The sequence below is a fragment of the Dinoponera quadriceps genome, unplaced genomic scaffold (assembly GCF_001313825.1).
Source record: "Dinoponera quadriceps isolate SergipeBrazil2010 unplaced genomic scaffold, ASM131382v1 scaffold1153, whole genome shotgun sequence".
In the NCBI taxonomy this organism is placed as follows: Eukaryota; Metazoa; Arthropoda; class Insecta; order Hymenoptera; family Formicidae; genus Dinoponera; species Dinoponera quadriceps.
In genome coordinates, this window is record NW_014555324.1 from 471,593 (window position 1) to 491,916 (window position 20,324).

The 20,324-nt window shown below is 41.6% G+C and overlaps 5 protein-coding genes and 1 long non-coding RNA gene across 15 annotated transcripts in view; 2 read left to right on the forward strand and 4 right to left on the reverse strand.

The window, feature by feature from the left end:
• LOC106743841 (nuclear receptor coactivator 3-like) overlaps nucleotides 1-2,187 on the reverse strand; it is a 124,062-nt gene extending 121,875 nt beyond the window's left edge. For all 4 annotated transcript variants that reach the window (XM_014618061.1, XM_014618059.1, XM_014618063.1 and 1 more), the window contains exon 1: nucleotides 1,066-2,187. The gene's annotated coding sequence lies outside the window, so the exon portion shown is untranslated. The remainder of the gene's footprint in view (nucleotides 1-1,065) is intronic.
• A 1,186-nt stretch (nucleotides 2,188-3,373) lies between these two features.
• Nucleotides 3,374-12,143, reverse strand: LOC106743842 (ankyrin repeat domain-containing protein 39-like). Its single transcript, XM_014618067.1, has 3 exons — nucleotides 11,893-12,143; nucleotides 5,019-5,145; nucleotides 3,374-4,536 (listed from the first exon to the last, which is right to left on the reverse strand). Exons 2-3 carry the CDS (start codon nucleotides 5,131-5,133, stop codon nucleotides 4,091-4,093), a joined length of 561 nt encoding a protein of 186 aa, XP_014473553.1. The 5' UTR covers nucleotides 5,134-5,145; nucleotides 11,893-12,143; the 3' UTR covers nucleotides 3,374-4,090.
• Nucleotides 7,452-11,886, reverse strand: LOC106743843. The gene is made up of 4 exons (XM_014618068.1): nucleotides 11,581-11,886; nucleotides 10,831-10,935; nucleotides 10,003-10,227; nucleotides 7,452-7,640 (listed from the first exon to the last, which is right to left on the reverse strand). The coding sequence occupies exons 2-4, from the start codon at nucleotides 10,910-10,912 to the stop codon at nucleotides 7,543-7,545; spliced, it is 405 nt and encodes a 134-aa protein (XP_014473554.1). The 5' UTR covers nucleotides 10,913-10,935; nucleotides 11,581-11,886; the 3' UTR covers nucleotides 7,452-7,542.
• Nucleotides 12,144-12,844: 701 nt separating the features above from the next.
• Nucleotides 12,845-16,414, forward strand: LOC106743834 (ras-related protein Rab-14). Of its 3 annotated transcripts, none has more exons than XM_014618051.1 (7): nucleotides 12,845-13,329; nucleotides 14,468-14,605; nucleotides 15,033-15,159; nucleotides 15,238-15,355; nucleotides 15,509-15,627; nucleotides 15,722-15,790; nucleotides 15,992-16,414. In XM_014618051.1, the coding sequence occupies exons 2-7, from the start codon at nucleotides 14,500-14,502 to the stop codon at nucleotides 16,107-16,109; spliced, it is 657 nt and encodes a 218-aa protein (XP_014473537.1). In that variant the 5' UTR covers nucleotides 12,845-13,329; nucleotides 14,468-14,499; the 3' UTR covers nucleotides 16,110-16,414. The 3 variants fall into 3 exon arrangements, with proteins under 3 accessions (XP_014473537.1, XP_014473536.1, XP_014473538.1); XM_014618050.1 differs by having other exon boundaries at nucleotides 12,847-13,329; nucleotides 14,493-14,605; XM_014618052.1 differs by lacking the exon at nucleotides 12,845-13,329 and adding an exon at nucleotides 13,550-13,635 and having other exon boundaries at nucleotides 14,493-14,605.
• A 1,715-nt stretch (nucleotides 16,415-18,129) lies between these two features.
• LOC106743835 lies at nucleotides 18,130-18,640 on the reverse strand. Its single transcript, XR_001374399.1, has 2 exons — nucleotides 18,549-18,640; nucleotides 18,130-18,311 (listed from the first exon to the last, which is right to left on the reverse strand). It is a non-coding gene; the product is annotated as an uncharacterized LOC106743835 (long non-coding RNA).
• Nucleotides 18,641-18,734: 94 nt separating this feature from the next.
• LOC106743833 overlaps nucleotides 18,735-20,324 on the forward strand; it is a 2,135-nt gene continuing 545 nt past the window's right edge. The window contains exons 1-2 of one of the 5 annotated variants that reach the window (XM_014618045.1): nucleotides 18,735-19,463; nucleotides 19,692-20,028. In XM_014618045.1, the coding sequence (XP_014473531.1) occupies nucleotides 19,291-19,463; nucleotides 19,692-20,028 (510 nt within the window). In that variant the 5' untranslated portion in view covers nucleotides 18,735-19,290. The remainder of the gene's footprint in view (nucleotides 19,464-19,691; nucleotides 20,029-20,324) is intronic. The other 4 variants (XM_014618046.1, XM_014618047.1, XM_014618049.1 and 1 more) reach the window with 4 other exon arrangements.

Sequence of the window (20,324 nt, forward strand, 5' to 3'; positions counted from 1 at the left end):
CGAATTTTTATCATTCCAGACCATTGTACGTCCTTTCTCTTTCGTCTTCTAGTTCGATGTCAAATACAAATATGTAAAATCCTGATTTTCTCAATTTGCACCTTTTAACATTACTTCGAAACAAATACATTATACACGTACATGCATCGCTGAAATTTTTCCACAACACCTTCGATAACGCACGCCAGCCGAGACTACGAATATTAATATTCCCTCGGAACTCCCGAAAGGAACCAAGCCAATTTCAGCATCCACGGTATCCCGCGAGAAAAGAAAACAACGACGACGTTTCGTGACGAAGGAAGGAAGCAAAAAAGGGGAAACACAACGGGAGGTTTCGCGATGGTTCTCGAACACCCCGTATGAACAGTGTGTCTCGAAACACACTCGTCAGAATATCGGACGACGGAGCCTATATTTTGCGGGGCCGCATACAACGCGAGTTACATTGTAACTCTCTTTCCACGAATAGACTTAAGACCGCGCGTGCGATCGCGTGACATGCCCTTAGGGGCGACGTTCTCCCGAGCTCATTAGGCCGAGAAAAAGTTTAGCGCGCGAAATTAGGCGGACCGCGGATTCGCAGAATGTGCCACCATTGTCCAATTTTTATCCTCCATTATCGTGATTCGGTCCCCGGGGGCCGATAGCGACGGTGAGATGTTTGTTCCTCTCGGAATGTATTAGCCGCGGCCATAAATCATCGGCTATTGCGGTTACCCCGAGGTAACGAACGCGTGCGAGCGAACGAACGGATGGAAGAATCGAAAAAACGTGATTAAAAGGAGGTTTCGAGAAAAAGGTGCGTGAAACGTTTCCAGACAAAAAAGAAAGAAAGAGAAACGATAAAGTACAATGCGCGCGACTCGAAACAGTTACTTCGGTGTCACCCGTTATCCATTGAAACGCGAGAAACCACGGTGAATCTTTTCCTTTCAACCGGCCGCGCTCGCAGTCTTCACACTCGCCGCGCCGCGAACAAAACACGCTTATAACTCGAACACCTCGGCAAGAGGGGGAGGACTGTCGAAGTGGGATCGCGAAAAGAACAGAAATCACACGTACCTTTGCCGATGACGCGTCCCTCGTGTCACACACGCGGAGCAGGCGAGTTGGCAGGTAGAAAGCCCGTGCGGCGACGGACGCACAATCGAAAGCGCGATGGAGAGCGCGCCACGGACGCGCGCACAGCGAAGCGCGACGAACTTGACTCTCAGAGCAGCGGACCGTCCGACGAGCGAATAAAAACGGAACGTAGAAACCCGGCCGCTGCTTTCTTGCGACGCTGCGCGGGATCCGGCGCGCCGCCGTGCATTATAAAGCGCGGGTTATTATTCGCGCACTCCGCGCGGCCACGGAAACGACGACGACAACGTCGTGTAGTAGCGCACACACACACATACACACACACTGCGACGTACACGTATATCCGACCGACTTATCCGCGGCTGGACGACGACGGCGATTCCATCCTCTCGCGCCGCCGTCGAGAGAGTTTGAGGTCGAGGTTACCCGTCCGTCTTTCTCTCGTGCGCGCGGATACAGTCCGTTGTCTCGAACGCTCGCTGCTGCGGAGAACGTTCCTCAGGGACGAACGGACGGCGGAAACGACGCGCGCATTCGTTTAGAGCGGCTACCCAGCTGCGAGGGTTCGCCTCGTGGAGAGAGAGATGCGTCTGTTTCTCCTTCTATCCTCGCTCTTTCCGCAGAAAAACACAGTGGGGCGCCACGGGACGCAGGTACCGTTCCTCGTCTGCGCCTCTTATCTCCTTTACGCCGCTTCGCACGTGTGTCGAAAACGCGTGTGCGCACCGTCCCTGCGCGACACAACAAACAACGAGGCGCCGAGCCTTCCAGAAGGATCTATCTCGTCGCGGAGTGTCTCGCCGCTCTTCTCATCCTCCTCGCGAACGCTGGACAAGTACGTCGCGGCGGAACGTCTCCTCGGCGAGAGCGCATATACGTGTGTCTCGCTCTCCTCTTATCTATCGCGCGCTCTTTCTTACCAGCGTTTCTATCCGTCTCCCTTTATCTTTGCCGCGAGCGAATGTGCGAATTCTTACTCCCTCTCTCTTTCTCGTATGATACGGGCGAGTGTGTACAGCGCGCCGCGGAGAGAGACGAAGAAGGAGATAGAGAGACGGACCGAGCGGCGGCGGCGACGACAACGCGACGACGACGGCGGCGGCGGACGGAGAGCGCGCGCGCGCGCGCTGTCCGCTCAGGTCCGCGTTTGTGTTCTCGCGCGCGCGCGTCTCTGTGCACTTCTCGATTAGCGACCCGACGTGCGTGACGTCACAGCGCGACGTTACATCGCTTCTCGCGATTGTCACTGGAGATCGGCCGGCGATCGAGCGGTAGCAGCGCGCGACGCGACGCAAAACCGAAGGAACGGGCGTGGACGAACCGCCGAAGAGACCCGTCGCGGCGAAGGAGAGAGCTATCTCTCGATAAGACCGCGGATCACCACACGACGAAGCCGTTTCGAAACGGCTTTACTGCGCGACCGCACGGCGACCACCACCACACACTGGCACGCGCAAACCCACCCGCGGTTGTTACCACTCGTGAAACTACTGACGACTCTCCGTCGTGCAACGACTGGCGCGGCGAACCGAACGGAGAACGACGGGAGGTGGTCGCGCCGATAGGTGGCAGCGCTGCTTATCGCGACTGGGGCTCCGGCGGCCGACGCCGCCGTGCGCCGCGTACCGCAACTCATCGAGCACCGCCGGAGACGGCCGAGCGCGGCTGAAACGTCGCGAGCGCAACCGATTCAATATCAAGTGCACGACCCTCCGCGGACCGACGGACGGAATGACGGCCGCGTGAAGTTTAACGAGAGAGGAAGGGGGGCGAGCGAACGTCGTCGACGCGGCGGGAAAGACCGATGCATTTTCGGAGAGTTCAATTTGCTCGTCGTTTCGGCAAATCCGAGGAATGTTTCATTTATTCTGGGGAAAAGGGGAGAGTTTCGGCAATCTCACGAGCGCGCCGTAATTTCTGGCGAATCTTCAAAGATTCACGACTCCTTCGCCAGTTTTGTATTAGCGCCGCTGTTGCGAAAAGTTGGTCGTTTCTCCTTCTGTTTACCAAGCAGCGAGTGACGTCAAATAACGTTAGAGACGTTACTAAGACGTCATATACATATGACGTTACCTTTGATTGACGCTTGACTATTGACGCTTTTATCGAGTTCAGCATTGATTGTTTTCTTAAAAGATGGGAAAAGTAAAAGAGTATATAGCCAGTCGTAAAAACGTTGCAGCACTTTTTTTATAAGTTTCAGAACCCGTATCCGATAAGAAAATTTGTTTTTAATAATTCTGAGGAAATAATACATTTTCTTACTGCATATGCGTTGTGAAATTCGAAAAATAATCGAGAAAAATGTTACAATCTTTTTGTGACTGATCATATGTGTTGTCATTTCTATAGAAAGTTTAAATTGTCCGAATGGAATCTTCAACTAAAGTTCGAGAAAAAAATGTATTAATTCTCTCTCTCTCTTTCTCTCTCTCTTTCTAAGAATCATCTTTCGTATATTTCTTATATATTTCATTAATACATGTATTTCTCTATTCTAAGCCATTTGTGTTCCAAATATATTCTTTATTCTGTATGTATTCTTAATCTCATGAAGCATTATTTCTTAATCTTCTTAATACATCAGAGATAAATAATTGCTGAGAACAGAATGCTTGAGCAGTCGCGAGTCAATAAAAAAAAAGAGTGGAAGAAACAATTGCTTGAAAGGATCGAAAAGCAACGAACCGAAACAAGTGAAATCTTACTCATTACCGTTATTAAAATACCCAATAACATATGTAACGCAAATGGCTATCGAGACCGTTATTAACTGTTGAAAATATAAACCGAAGAAATTTGTCGAACGCATATAGTGAATGGGCGAGAAGTGAAAATGTTTCAAATTCGAAGATTCAGACTGTTCACGAATTCACGCTAAAGGAAAAGATTCATGATCAATTACAAGGGATTAAGTGTGATCGTCTAAACGAGGAGGAGAGGGTATTCACAGATCTTGACATGATTACATAACGTTTAGAAAAATGAAAGAAAAGGAAAGCGCTCATGTCGAGTACTTCTTGATGAGCGGCAACAGCTCCGTGCACTTCTGCTTGGCCAATACCTCCGCGCTGAATCCCGCGTTGTCGACGATGGTCAGATCGGTGTGCGGTATCAGCAGCCTGCAGACGTCCGGCGCGCACGCGATGATCGCCCGGTGCAGAGCCGTATTACCGTCCAGGTCCACGAGATTCGCGTCCGCACCGTGGTTCAGCAGCAGCTCAACGATGTCGAGGCGGCCGCGCGTGGCCGCGCGATGCAGCGCGGTCGCGCGGCCGCACCGGGTGCACGCGTCCACCTCCGCGCCGTGGCGCAGCAACGTTTCGCATATCCGCCTGTTTGCGTTCCGTGCGGCGTAATGTAGCGGCCGGTAGCCGGCGGAGTCCTCGTTGTTCACGGGCGCACCGTTCCGCAGCAGTGTCTCTACGCGCTCGTAGTCGTCATCCAGCGCTGAAAACGCATCGAAACGCTGTTAAGTCCTACGTCCTTGTCAATCATTATTTTTATTTATTGTCAAGCACATCGATATAAAAAGACACGAAAGAAATAGGCGTGTAAAACGCAATCGCGCGCAAAAAAAAGCGACCGAGTTTCCGGGTTAAATCCGCGACTTGCATCGCCTGATCGATTTCCTTCAAGTGACGCAAACGAGCCCAGGCCTTATCGGAGAATTGATGCAATTGGACAGTGCAAATATAGCGTCTTGTTTCTAGAGTAATTAGAAGTCGATGTTTCTCCGACGAAGTGCATCAAGGGAGCGCGCATCGCTTTGCATAATTCTCGTGTTATCGCGGCAATCGAATCGCCGATTACGTTCAACCACGAGTAGTCCCCGAAACTGTACGTTCACGTCGATCGTTGGATATGCACTCTCTACACATTATTCAGGCTAAATCTACGTTACGCGAACGACGGTTTTCAGTTTTATTTACCTGCATACCAGATACTACGTTCGAACTCCATCTCGTCTAATGTCTGTCGAACGCTGGGATTGCTGTCCGCTAAGCAACACGCGTCGTGAGCATGATCTCCGTGAGAGTGCGTCATTATTTATCGTATCTGTAAATAATCGTTCTTAGGGTGCTGTCTCATGGACAAGAAAGAAGCAAAACGGAAAAGATGTAGCGGGGAAATGACCAATCGGAATTATATTAATCCGTTTCGATCTCAAATGACTATTTTCCCCATGGAGCCTTTCCTTTTATGAATTCCTTATAACTGCACTCAAGTTGTATAAATCTTTACAACTTATTGTAGTTATATATCTTCCTTATAAGATCGATTATTTTTATTGACTGTAATCGAGGAACTTTGATTTCTCATTTTTCCTGTGCATAGAGAACATTTGAACGGATTAATATAATTCCGATTGGTCACTCCCCCGCTGCATCTTTTACGTTCGGATTTTTCGTTGTCTATGGGACGGCACAAAGTCCCTTATAAGAAAAGACTACCCGAGCACTAAAGATAGAGAGATGATGATTACTGATGCGTAAAAACATTATATGTGAAGCGCACTTTTTCTTTCCAATATTTATTTTTCCTCGACATTATTACATATGATAATAATAATGTAATCGGTTGTACAACATTCAGTTAAACATTACGCACACTACGTCGACTATTGTAGTTACAAAATAGTATACAACATGCTTCTTTCTCGTGTAATTATCCAATTTATGTAAATATAAAGCCCGCCACGCATCAAACTTAACGAACGGGCAAAAGTTGCATACCAATGATTAGACTTATTAAACTAGAGTTAACTAGAAATACTCTTTCGTTGCGTCACCAAACATATCTTTCGACTTCGCTTACAATCGTACGCGCTGACGCATAATCGCTGCACTACAAGTAATTGCTCTTAATTGTAATTTCATTATCATCATCGCCTTTCGGCCGGTGTAAGAAAAATCGATCGTAATAACATCTCTTCCAAATTACACCGAGAGTTGCGATAATAATAATACGTTGATACAAATAGGAGTGAACATCGACACAAAAAACACCATATCAAATAACAGTTTTACATTTAAACTCTCTGGACCTCCACCCGGAGAAATATCTCGCACAATAATAGCACGATAACAGCGTGATAAATACTATAGACTGCCCATAGAAGTGGTATAAACTACGTATTGTTACATGAGGCCACTGTATAACTGGTGCTTGCGTGTACAAAGATAAACTGTCGTTCGCTGCAAAAGATAACACGAATCGGGGTGATTTGATTCTCGGATCAGTTTGGAGAATCAAGAAATGCAGTCGGAAATCAACCTGAAACCGTCTCGGAGCAAATTTCCGACCAGATCGTGTCGAGTGATATCTGCAAAATCACACACGCGACGATATAAAGATATCACAAATTATTGTATAATTGGCGTCCGCGCGTTATACCGCGCGTTCGCTCCGACAAGTTTTCCGTATCGTAAAAAGGTAAATTAACGTTCGCAACGCGATTATTTTGCACGGTGCGGAGGTGTTTGCGCGGTTCAATCTCCGGAATTACAACCGGCAGTCTTATCGTGATTATACAATTTTTAGCGTCCAAGTAAGAGGAAATTCCGCAACGGAACTGCACAAAAGTGTCGTGATAAAAAGAAACGTTCGCGCGATTGTTTACAGCCAGGTGTAACGCCAAGGTTTACCAGCGAAAGAAAAGAAAGCTGCATAAAAACGTACCGTTCAGTTTTTACGAGAGAGGTACGCACGATCGATTATCAAGAAAGAAGAGAGAAAACAATTGTCTAACAATTGGTCCACACGTATATGCATGTTATCGTGAAAACGACCACAATTTTGTCGTAAAATCGGTTGCGAACGTGATTCGAAGTTAAGACCAAACGAAATAGTAATGACTACGGCGTCATGGGTGAATGTTGATTTGTCGCTCCTAATTGCTACTATTCGATGTGTCAAGATACACATTAAAGTCACGGCACGAGTGCGCTTAAAGATATACACAATACGCAGGTGGTAAAGGCCATTCTTATAGGTATTAACTTTCTCGCTGCAACGTCCAAAGTATCTCGCCCTCGCCGGTACTACAAACAACCCGATAGCCGAGCTCAGCCAGAGCGTTTATCACGGAGAACGGTGGTCCTGAAAGCAATTTTGCAACGTATAAGTCCTCCACGAAGACGCCATACAGACGGATTAACGGCGTTGTTGGTAATCGTAACCGGCCGCCTCTCTGCTTCGTATTATTCTCTAGAAATAATCGCACCGACATCCCCGGGAGATGGGGGGGGGAGGGATATCTCCTCGAGGTCTCGTCCGGTCCGATCATGCAACGCCTCGCCAAAGATAATTCGAGAAATGATTATTAACCTTTGACCAGAACTCCGTTCACGACATCCGAGCTTTCGGGCGTCAGCGGAAAATGGCTGCGTAAGGCTGACTGCTCGTACGACGACAGACCGAACACCGCGCAATCGCTCGCGTACGGGGACGCTTTTACACCGACGTAATAGAAAATGTCGTCGTCGTCGTCGACGACGTCCAGCTTTTTGGACGTGACGTTGGTCGTTGCCTTTGTCTTTGCCATTGCCGCGCTAAAAGTATCGTTATACCTCGTTGCGTTTTACTTCTAAAAAAAAGCAGACGTAACGTATGTGAGTGATGTGCCGCGATCGGGCCGCTTGTCTTGAGAGTGGTGTGAGTCAATTTCGCGGCGATCATCGAAATTCCCGGAAAGTTTGGCGCATGCTCGCGAGATACCTTCAACGTGGCGTGCGAGGTATTCCTCGACCCGCCGTTCATCGGATGTATGCGACATTCAGCTGGAATAAAATCTACCCCATCGACCATTGATCTTTCGTTATTAGAGCGGACGTAAAGACGCGGACGGATTTCATTCAGTCGTCAAGATTCATTTACTCGTCAAAATACATGCGCAATTTGAAAATCCTCGCTCTTCGACGAAGAATAAAAATAACGGAAGAATAAAAAGTTGTTCATCGAGCAGAGTAAAGTTTGCAGAACGTTTTATCAGGCTCTCCGTAATTTCAAGTACTTTTCTTTTTTTTTTTTTTTTACCACGGTGTGTACAAAATTATCCTGGCTGTGTAAATTTAATGTTTTCACAACGTCAGATATCTATCTTGAGATTTTTTGCAAGAGACTTGATTAAAGCCACTTTCAAGACAAATGGCGTATTTCTTCCCAGCGGTTGAAACATCGTTGAAGCTGATGCAAGCTGATGCGATGTATTGTATGTTGCTATTAGAAAACAATTAAGAAGCAATGATGGTGGGAGGTATTGTTTCGTTCTGCTTTATCGGGGGAGAAAATATTTCAAGTGAAAAAGGAATCTACAGAATTTACAGCAACTAGCTACAGTTACAGCTTCCTCAGTTACTTCTTCCTCTACCAATTTGTTGTTGCGATTAATACTGTTTTAAATATCATAGATATTTTGTCGTTATTACTAACAATTCATTCATCTGAATCTTTCTTTCTATTGTGATTAGTACACACATACACAAGCACATGTAATTTATGTGTGAATGATAACATTAAGATTACGAGCTTTCAATAAACTCACGTATTTTCTGATGATGTACGAAATTTGGAATGACGAAATATTGTTACTAAAAGGCAAAATACTTGCAACATTCGGAAATAACCTCTGGTACATGTTTGTAATATACAAACAGATTATGAAATACCTAATTAGAAATCGCTAACAATTAGCAAATATGTGGCTTGATGCTCGTGCTCTCTTTCTCACACATTAATTCAAACGTGCAATAACAAAATTATTCTAAGATGTGAACCTCTGACATGAAAGAATATGTAAGTTCATCGGCATAATTCCCCAAAAATCGCCAAAATTGCAATTTACCGAGAACATTTGTGTCGCAAAGCAGCATGTGCGCAATGAATATGGTTCACAAGATTTTGTTTTAAAAAATAACACCGTGAAGGTAATTTTAACATATCAATGGCAGGTGCTTAAAAATTCGAAAATTCTAAAGAAAAAGATATTTGACCTGAATGTATGTGTGCATGTAGCTAATTACGTACGTTCAAAAAGTTGATTATGAGAAATCGCAAAAATTCAAACACTTAATAATCGTCTTTAGGTCTTTCTCTTCAGATAACCGAAGGTACCTAGAAACAAAGGTACGGGTACTTGAAGCAATGCGAATAATATATGCTCCAAAATGCAAGTAAAAATATTCACGCAAGTATTTCTTCAGCCTTGCAAACATAGCAACATATTTTTGGCCATGTATCCTTGCATTACATATTTACAAGAGAAACAAAAGTTCATTTAATATCCATGTATAATATTACTAAGTAATAAAAAAAGTGTGCTAATTTATTCAAAATTAACTAGGAATTTCACACGCACATCAGGAATATAGATGAGTCAATTGAAACACAGTTAGCTCAGGTGTACATTTCTTACTAACCATCATGGAATAGAAAACAAGTTGTTACACATGCGCGTAAAATAAGAAATAAAGGTTTTATTTTCTTCGACAACAGCAACGATTACCTTCGACGCGAGCGATATCATGAGACGTTCTTATTATCGACGCACGACAATAACATATAAATACTTTTTATTAGACTCTATGTGAAATTTGTAAAAACAAATAGTGATATATCGACAAAATGCGCCATATATTATATGCTGTACTTTAATCATATTTTTTCCTCAAATTATATTTGCCTCTCGCAGGATTTTTTCTGGAACATATTTTCTTTGCTCTTTTTCCGCTCACCTTTCGATGCTTCATATTAACTTTGATACATCGCACATTGTAACAACTTATCTTCATTAGAATATTGAATACACATAAAACTAAATGATTGATTAGATTACTTTTATCTTCAAAGCGTTAGAATGTGCGTGGTAAATGCTAAAAGTGCTTTTGATAACTTCATACTGATTTTGAACCGTACCAGTTTTTATAACAGGATCAGGTTCAGGTTCTGAAAAATCTTTTCTCATGGTCCACATATACTCATTATAATCCTGCTTAACGCTAGTGCTGGACGACGCGACGACTTTGTAACCGAGGACCTCTAAAGCGGTCAATATTACACAAGGATGTTGCAAATATACTATCGTCGAATCGTCGCAATATCCTCCAGAGGAGAAGCGACTCAGCTGTTCTATATCAACCGCTATAACATAATTAATTAATGTTACTTGCGCCCCAATCTTCATTCGCTTACTGCACTTATGATATCTGTATGAAATATCATCTCTACAATTCTCAAAATATATTAATCTATTCTAGATTTCTATTTTCCATTTTAGATCGTAGATAAAAGGATTGTTAAGGCCGTTGTACAATAAAGTAAAATATGCAGTAAGCAATAAACAATCACAGTTGACTATTCTTCGTAAGAAAAATAATCTAGTGTAATCAATTTTCTCACTGTTTAATTTTACGGTTTACGTTTTTGTGCATGCCATGGCTCTTACAGTCCTTAGTCCAAGAATAATCAACTGTGTGTGCTCAATTAGTTTGCTGCTTATATCTAACTGCATATTTTACACCGACTGTTCCAATATTCATTGTTAGTGCTGAAAATCTATATGTAACATGAAGTATAGATTTTCAGCGCTGGTAGTGAATGGGACAGCCACTATTGTAGAACAGCCTTTGGAGAAACATGATCTAAACAACTACTACAAATATTATTTGTGAGGTGCTTAACATAGTGTCTCACTATTACACATAAAAGATGAAAACATGTATATGAGGACAATACAGTTCGTACCTTTAAGCCCTGATACTAGAACTCTCCAAGGATACTTATGACCATATGACGCTAGGTTACCACGTACTAGAATATATGGCATCTGTAATAGTCGGCTAAAACAATCTGTAATAGACGACGTGCTCTATGGATACATGTAACATGTATTTAAACGATAATATATGAATCCTCTATATACTTGTACTTTAATTAGCTGATTATATTTTCCAATATCTGATATGAAAATTATTCTATTAGTGATTTAACTCGGTAACAAAATTAAATGTTATAAACGTTTGAGGGTCCAGAGAGTTCCCAGAGATCATCGAATCACTTGTAAACATTAATCAACTAGTCGCAAAAAAGAAGCAATCACACTTGTTTTGCATTGCACAACATTAGACAAAGAAGAAAATGAAACAGGACCTTGAGATAAAAATACCAATGCTTGAGCACGTGCCTAACAGTGGGCATTTTTGTTTCTCAGTATTTAAATACAAACGTTTAATCTTTAAACTTAAAATATTTGTATATATTCAATACATGTATATATATTTTATGTTGAAAGTTTAAATATTCATATTTAAAGACTAAAACAACAAGAATGTCCAGAGTTAGGCACATGTCCAGGCATTAGTACTTTTACCTTACAATCAAACATACAACATGCATATTTTGTAAAATCTCGTAACATAAGTGGGTAAATAATAAACATACTGTATCCCCCATATAACCTATAACCGTGATACTTCATGAAAAGTATATGCAAACCTTTCCAACTCAATTTCTCCGAACGTCCGGCACAAATCTCTCTCGTAAATTCTAAAACCTATCTAAAAGGTAACATTCCTATTTCACAACGACGATAAAAAAAAACGAGCAAAATAAAACGAGTTTTAGGATGAGTGCGTGCACTGAATATGCATTGATATTTCATGGAAACTCGACAAAAAGGACACCTTGATGATGAGGGAGACTTCGAGACACCGACCAATAATGAACCAAGGACTCACGTTTTTATCTCAACATTTGCGTCATGCAAATCTTTTCAATGTTTGCTATTAAGATATTATCGATTCTTACCTAAATACAATTATACGATTCTCGCCGAAAGAATGTAAATAAAAGCAGCCACGTATATGATTTCGAGGAGTCGCCGCGGTTCACTACGCTCTCTCAATACGTTCTTCTATCTGAATGACTTCGTCGCTTCTGCCGTCTTGGAATTCGGATTCTTGATGAAATTGTGTTCACGCAGCTACAGGAGAATCTCGAAAAATACGCAATACACTTGTAGTGTCGAAAGATACGTGAGATAATTTACGCGCGTGCGCATTAACGGAAGCGCAAACAATCCTCAATATTGTGTATATATCACCACAATAAAGGTATTACTACGCCCTTCACGGTAAATGGAATAGAAAATTACACAGAAGTCTGTATAAATTTTGTTCTGCATGAATATATTAATAGCGCGTACTTAATATAGCATTTTATAAATCAATCATACAAAAGACTAACAAAAAGAAATATAAAATTCACACGAGACCCAAGAAGCACCCCAACTTTGTACGCATTCACAAGCCTGCCGGAGCTGTTCACGTGATCGAAGGCGTCGTTCGCGCATGCACACAAAAGGTGAAATCACCCACGCTGATTCACGTTTCGTCATACTCGTGTAAAGCCTTATCCAAAAAGAATCTACATGACTGCATGAAATGATGCGCACAAAGGTATCGTCGACCAATCACGAACACGGTGCGTTCTTTCGTCGCTGGTAACCTAGTGACAAATGGTAAATTCCTAGCGAGTGGTCCGTTCTTTTTAGCTGAACTGGCTGCGCTAGTTGAAGAAATTTACACACACCGAAACATGAGAATCTCGTACGTACGCTTCATACGTTTCAAAATATATGTGAATTTATCGAACCAGTGCAACCAGTTACGCTAAAAAGAACAGACCACGGTGAGCAAACGCCTCGTATGCCTGCACAAAACGTGCGCTGAGAGAAATCACTGAGGAATCACACACGGGCCTGAGAAATCGTTCGTTATCGTACATCAGGCAGAGTTAATTACAATTTCTTCATCCGGACGCACCGGATTCGATCAAGCCGCACTTCAGGCGGTTGACGACGAGCAGCGCCTAACGAGCGAAGTTAGCTCCTCTTGGGCTTAGCGTTAGCGAGCGAAGTTAGCGACAGTGCGCGCGACCGAGACGCACGTATAGGCGGACGAACGGAGAGGCAGCAGTTACGGGGCCAGCAGGTGACAGGTGGTTTGACGTTTTACCAGCCGCCATCGTCGTTAGCTACTGCGGCCTGCCATATTGCGCGTGATACATACGAGGGGGAAAGGTTGCCGAAAGCGAGCCGACACCGCCGAAGCGACCCGCCGCCGCGCGACTCGATGGCAGAGTGAAACTCGTCCCGTAGAGCAACCTCGCCGCCGCAAAGCGCACGGCCATTCTTCAATTCCTAGCGGTATAGCAGCTTTCCTTCACCACCGATCCACGAGCGTTGTGAGTATATACCGTCGTCGCATTGTTGACATCGGAGACTCCTCTCGTTATCGTACATTTCAACGATTCGATGGCGGACTTCCGTGTCTTTTTCTTTCCGTCTCTCTCTCTCTCCCTTTTTTTCTCTCCCTCCCTCTTGCTCCTTGCTTACTGACTGAATTTTTCTTCCGTCCTCTCTCTCACCTCCAATGCACAATTTCCTCCGTCGCATACATCGCGGAAACTGCGCTAATTGGACGTAACGTAATTATGGGAGTGGGCAGTGTGGGCTCTATTGTGTTGAAAGTTGACTGCTTTCATTCGGCGGTAATTCTATCGCGATACACATGTTTCTCGTCCCGTCCTGTGTCAGATTAGCGTAATCTGTCTCAGGTTCGCTGGAAAACGATATCTTAGTAACGCTACGTCCGAAAGTCCGTTCTACGAGGAAGATCCTTTCCGAAGTTTTCCTCATGAATTATTCATAAATTTGCGAACGTTGTTTTTTTGCCGCGAAAGTAACCGATTGTTAGTCATTGAGCATTGCTTTTCGCGAAACTAGGAGAGTTGATCTTACAGTTTTCACCGTACAATTGTGTACAATCGTTCAAAGAGCTCTTGGTACCTTTTAGACTCATTTTCTACTTTTTATGTAATATGTCAATAAATCTATTGTCAATTTTAATTTGTAGAAGTGTAAAAGTCGATTAGAGGCTGCCTATTTTCTGCATTAATAATAATTATCACTATCGCACATAATGTAATTTGTGCTATCTCTATTTCTCTAAAATGTTAAAGATGTACATTTGGATTTATAATCAATTAAAATTGTCAAAATTAATTAAAAATTATATTTTTATCTTTGATTAGACTTAACATATTTACATATTAATATTAAGAATTCTATGTCGATCATTGACATTGCTTTGAGATATTATCTGTCGTGATAGCACATTTTTGAGTCATGCATGTTCCTTGTATTAAATAAGACAAAGAATGAGACACGTTCTACTGAATGTAATTAACCTAATCAGTCTCAGATATCACAAGTCAAATAATGAAGTTATGAAAGTGATATATAAGATGTTTTCAACATAGATTATAGATTTCATGATAATTCTGTCAAATTATGGATAATGAATAACTATAGTAAGTGTAGTTTCGTTTGAAAATTTTGATTATAGGTGCAATATGTCGACTGGTCCGTATAATTACTCCTATATCTTCAAATATATCATCATAGGAGATATGGGTGTGGGCAAGTCCTGTCTGCTTCATCAATTTACAGAAAAGAAATGTGAGTAATAAATAATATATAATGATAAATACAAATACACATCTACATACAACTACCTGAAATTTTGAATGAAATTATTGAAACATTCTGTTTTGTGATATATCATTATTTTTCATGACACATCCTTAAGGAATGTTGTAGTCGTGCAATTACATGACTGTGATTATATCATATAGCTATATATACAGTGCATGACCAGTAACATTCTGAATGGCAGCAGTATATTGACTTATGTTTCGTTATGTTCACTATATTAGATATTATTCTTTTTCAATATATTCTTTCTAAATCATCATAAAGATATATTAAATAACAATTTTTAAATCATCATAAAGATATATTAAATAACACTATATAATGTTGGATATTGGCTTAAACAACTATAGAAAAAGAAGAGTTCTTGCAATATAATGTCTCGTAATTTTAGTTATGGCTGATTGTCCACATACCATCGGTGTTGAATTTGGGACTAGGATCATTGAGGTAGCGGGACAAAAGATAAAGCTGCAAATATGGGACACCGCTGGGCAAGAACGATTTAGAGCAGTTACCAGGTAACGATTGTGACATCTGAGAAATATACAATTAAGGATTCTAAAAATATACTACACTATAAAGATATTTCCCGTTAGATCATATTATCGGGGTGCGGCTGGAGCGTTAATGGTGTACGATATTACACGCCGTTCAACCTACAATCATCTCAGTAGCTGGCTAACAGACACAAGGAATTTGACAAATCCCAGCACTGTACGCATAAAACTATATTACATGCAATAATGAAATTGTTAACAAAAAATTGTCTCTCCAATTGGTCCGTAATATTGCGTTTGTATTACATAAAGAAAACAGAGCTGTCTCTTGTGTCAAATGCTTAAAAAATAAATTATCCTCCTGTTGCAGGTTATATTCTTAATTGGTAACAAGAGCGATCTCGAGGGTCAACGTGATGTTACCTACGAGGAAGCAAAACAATTCGCCGATGAACACGGCTTAATGTTCGTCGAAGCTAGTGCAAAGACGTGAGTAAAATTTTTCTCTATAATCTCTGACACGCAATATAAGTCCTCGTGTAAAATTGCAAATGAAACCGTGCTATCTGCTTTTCCAAAACAGAGGGCATAATGTGGAAGAAGCTTTCCTGGAAACTGCGAAAAAAATATTCCAGAGCATACAAGACGGCCGGTGAGTTTAACGATCAATTAAAATTACATAATACGAACAACATATTGATACAATTGCATCTGGTGATGTGAATTCATGATATAACAATAAAACCGCAAGAAAACGCGGCTTAACGAAGTAGTTAAATCCAGCCTTTCTCTCCACACAATTGTCGGTTTCAAATGTCAGAATTATTTTATTGGTTGATTGTCTCTTTTATAGATTGGACCTGAACGCAGCAGAATCCGGTGTTCAACATAATCCCAGTCAACCGGGTCGCACCAGTCTCCAAGGAGTGTCTAATGAACAGCAGGGAGGGAAGGATTCCTGCTCTTGTTAGGTCATTATTTGTTTGTATATAGATATATTAATTGATCGGTACTATTAATGCATATATGATTTATACTAAGTGTAGCAAGCAGATTGTCTCGTAACTTGTATCCTCCCTTTGATAAGTGAAGTCTACTTGAGAGAAACGGAATACGTTCACAATGATTTTTCTTTTTAATTGATTAGCATCGTTTTACAGTAATACGATGTTATAAATACACGACACACAATGTAGAGACGTATACCGTTGTCAAGATAATTCCAATAACTTCTCGATTTTTGACGCAGCAAACATAATAAAACTGATGAAACGGCTTTTTTTTTATGATTATTGCAACTTGCATAATATTTTGTAAACTTTATGCATTTTGTTATGAAGCCAAACAAGGATAGATAACCCGTTTAGCGCCGTGCATGTGTAACAGTATGTGTGTAGGAACCGACCGCGAGCTTCGTTCGAGGCTGGATATACTTTCCACAGAAATTGCTTAAAAACAGCGAATATGAGCGATGAGAGATTTAAATTCAGCTAATTTGTATTTTCATGTGGGAGGATCATATATTTGTTAGTTATGTGATACGCAAGTTTTTGCTTTCGGAAACTTGATGAAAATTTTATTAGACGTGCAACGGATATTAGTCGCTTTCTTTGAACTTTCTTTACCGAAAGCAAAATGTGATGCGGGCTGACTTTAGTTATTTGCGAGACCGACTATAGATGGAGAGAGAGAGAGAGAGAGAGAGAGAAGTAGGGATCAAGTTTTCTTTTTTTTTTCTTCATATTCGAAAGATATATCTATATTCTTGATGAAATCTAAATATATATACATATATATATACATCAAAATATATTAAATTTGACACGTGTTTTTAGTAAGACACTAAGATGGAGGTATTCGTCTTTCTTCTCATTAGTTTGAGGTTTTGTTTTTACGTAAGCCTAAACTAGCTCGAATAATTTGTACTGTGTTCGAATATTACGTGAGTATAATAATGTAGCTTCGAGTGTATGTTGTCATACGCGTATCAACATTATCTTTTTCTTTATCGCGTTGTTTTTATACGTTATGCAATTTAGCACACCACGCTTCTTAGCTTGAGAGTAAATCGCAGAATATTCGTAAATTCTCATTTCGCGGGGTGTACCACCTGTTACATTGCGACCTCGCACGGGCGTTCAACCTGATCGAAACGTCGGTATACTAATTGGCGCGTTTCTCGCGAAGTTACATAAGCTCTGTCTTGTTCCGAATTGTAGTACAAAGGCAATGTACGAGCCACACGGAGAAAAAAAAGGCAGAAGTCGAAATCTCGAAGACACGCGTGATGATTTGACGTTTTCGTCGTCGATATGATGTGACTTGTGAACGATTTGCGCGGATAGAGAAAAACATGCCCAAAAAAGAACCACCCCGGAAATAAACTCGACCAAAATTTTAACGAATCTGTTCGGACTGTGTCGATCTGTTCGAAGCTGTGAGCAACTTGTTCGGACGGTTGTTTTAGCATATCCTGTGTTAATTGTACACTGTATATTCTCGGAATATTTTCAGAGAGACGCAATGTGAAATAAATGTAGGATAATGTTCTTCTTGTCGTGTAATCGCAGTAGCACTTGATCTTTTGGCGCAACGGAAGTTTACCTCTCGTCACGTATCTTTGTTATATTTTTTGTATCTTGTACATACAACGAGTATGAGAGAATGCCAGGGAATAAATATACTTCTACATGGTGCTTCAGCGAAAAGAGAATGCCATTCTTATTTTGTCGGCAGGTTTTCTCCTCGCTGTGTGCGAATGGTCGATTCGTTAAATAAATAATGCACACGCGCGAAGCTTTCCTTTTCACGTACAGTATTATCATTTATAGAAATCTCAGTTCTCGCGGTAGTTTTTTCGCGCTGGATTGACGCGTGGAGTCGAGTGTTAATAATATCGGAGACCTTGCTCCGATAATTAATAGACAAGAGAATCAAACTTTCTAGATTCGTGAAGCGATAACATTTTGTTTTATTACAGTTGTTAACAGCTTTTGTACTTATTAATCCGCAGCTTTTTTTATTTCACGGGCCAGTGAAAATCACCGGTGATGTTTGAAGCTGTGAAGACAAGTATGATAGTTTCATTGTGGTGAGGTTCGTGTGGTTGGAATTGTTACACCTCCGTTTGTGTAAGCGACACTGTGACTTGTGCAGCACAATTTACTTGTATACTGTAAGCATTGCAAGAAATAAAAAAAAAAACTTGTATAATAATAAAGAGCTAACAATGCTAGTTGTAAATTTCTATCTATAGGATGGAGTGGCGCTATTATTGAAACGTGAAATTTTTCTCATCCAGTTTAGTTTATAAAATAACTCTTTCGTTCTTCTACGGGAGCTTGAAATATAAATTCCTTAGTCTAATTCTGTGAGCAACTTGAGTTCAGGAAATGCTGCGGAATACTAACGTCATATAAAGGTGATGACCCGTGACATCGTTAAGGGTACGTGGCGCGAAGATAACAAGAGAAAAATGTATAACATCCACATACAATACACACACGCATGTCTTGAAAACATCTTCAAGATGTCTTATTTCAAATAGACGCTTTAATGGTTGATAGCGGAGAGGCGATTTGTACGACCGTAACACAATTATCCCAGTAAAACGCCAACTAGCAACCTAAACATCACAAAATTAAGCCGTCTTAGAGACATTACACATCAGAAATGAATTCTGTGCGCGGACGAATGTCGGGAGTGTCCAATTAAGTGACAGGAGATCGTTTGAGCGTATCAATTGTTCCGTACGAGAGAAATCGAACGTCCAGTTTCTCGATACTTGTCGAAAATACTAAAATACAAAGCATTTCATCACATGAATTAATAGACTATATACAAATTATTATAATCCAAATGAGTCTTTATATTAAAAAAAGAAACATTTCGTATTTTTTCGACGTTATGTAACGCCTTGATACGCTAAATAACATGACCTTATAAATGCTGTAGCATGCCAAAGGCACATTTAGATGCTGATCGACGCGGCGTGTGAACGGAAATGTCAGTATCTATTCTCCGCAATCTCGCGGAATGACACGGCTCGACTTATCTCGGCGAACTTCATATTTGCGCGTCCGTTTATGAAATAACGTTTTAAAGCATGAATTTACAAACGATCGCCGTGCTCGTCGTCGTGACGTGTGTGTTATGCTACTTAGCACGAGGGTGAGGAGGCGTAATCGTCATCGTCGTTGCACACGATGCTGCAGAGCCCCGTTTCGGGATTGCGTCGGGGCCATCGAAAATGAGAAAGAGAATTCGCGTGATCATGGATCTCTGGAAGGGCCTCTTTTTACATCGCAAGTGATTGAGAAAGAACGGTCTCTCGCCGATTAACCTCCACGGCGGAAAACAGATAATAAATTCTATTCATTCGCCGTTTTCTCTCGAATTCTTTCTTCTGATTTGTATTCCTATTCTTAACTTTGAATTCGAATATTTCGACTGGTCCTTGCACCTACATCTTCTTGATAAATCGCGAGTCACGGTTTTCAACTGTATTTGTGGCATAAATTTGCGTCTCACTTCCATCGTGTAAATTGAATTAGGGATAAGATGATGCTGTTCGACTTCACGAGTGCGCAAAACGTAGACGACTGGAGGGAGATGTCCGACACCGTGAGAACCGTGGGCAAGTCCAAGGCCGTCTTAACTCTGCAGACTAGCCAACTTTTCCAGAGAGCCGTCTTCTTTACGCTGCTGAATCCGCAGGCGAATGGGGCCGGTTTCGCTGGCGTCAGAACGCCGACGAATCTCGACTTGTCACGATTCAAAGATATCGAGATCACCTGCCGAGGACAGGGGCAAAACAGCAACTACAAGATATCTCTCAGGCACAAAGGGCAGGATTCCAATGCGGATCTCAGCTACGAGCAATTCTTCACAGTAAAGCTTCGAGATGTCCCCTCTTTCTCTCTCTCTTTCTTTCGTCGCGCGTTTCCTACTGAACGATTATATCGGGTTTATACAAAAATTCGTCTCGTTTTTTGAGGATGTATTGCCCAGTTAAGTTGAAATAATAAAAAAATCATGAAAACATTACAAATTGATCTAGAACTGCATTTAAAAATAACATCGAAAATTTGACAGTAATTTAGAGTCTGGATTAAAAGTTATTCTATTTTAAAAGAGGAAAGGTGAAATGGGTTTGATAAGAATTCAATGAAACCCCCCCCCCCCCC

Bases quoted from the DNA above. Each gene is read 5' to 3' on its own strand.
- LOC106743842 (XM_014618067.1), bottom strand. From the start codon at position 5,133: ATGACGCACTCTCACGGAGATCATGCTCACGACGCGTGTTGCTTAGCG. The intron at 4,537-5,018 runs GTAAATAAAACT...ATGCGTTTTCAG, and splicing joins ACGTAGTATCTGGTATGCAG to CGCTGGATGACGACTACGAG.
- LOC106743843 (XM_014618068.1), bottom strand. From the start codon at position 10,912: ATGCCATATATTCTAGTACGTGGTAACCTAGCGTCATATGGTCATAAG. The intron at 10,228-10,830 runs GTACGAACTGTA...ATTATGTTATAG, and splicing joins TCTAGTATCAGGGCTTAAAG to CGGTTGATATAGAACAGCTG. The intron at 7,641-10,002 runs GTACGGTTCAAA...CGATACTTTTAG, and splicing joins TGATCCTGTTATAAAAACTG to CGCGGCAATGGCAAAGACAA.
- LOC106743834 (XM_014618051.1), top strand. From the start codon at position 14,500: ATGTCGACTGGTCCGTATAATTACTCCTATATCTTCAAATATATCATC. The intron at 15,160-15,237 runs GTAACGATTGTG...ATTTCCCGTTAG, and splicing joins CGATTTAGAGCAGTTACCAG to ATCATATTATCGGGGTGCGG. The intron at 15,356-15,508 runs GTACGCATAAAA...CTCCTGTTGCAG, and splicing joins ATTTGACAAATCCCAGCACT to GTTATATTCTTAATTGGTAA.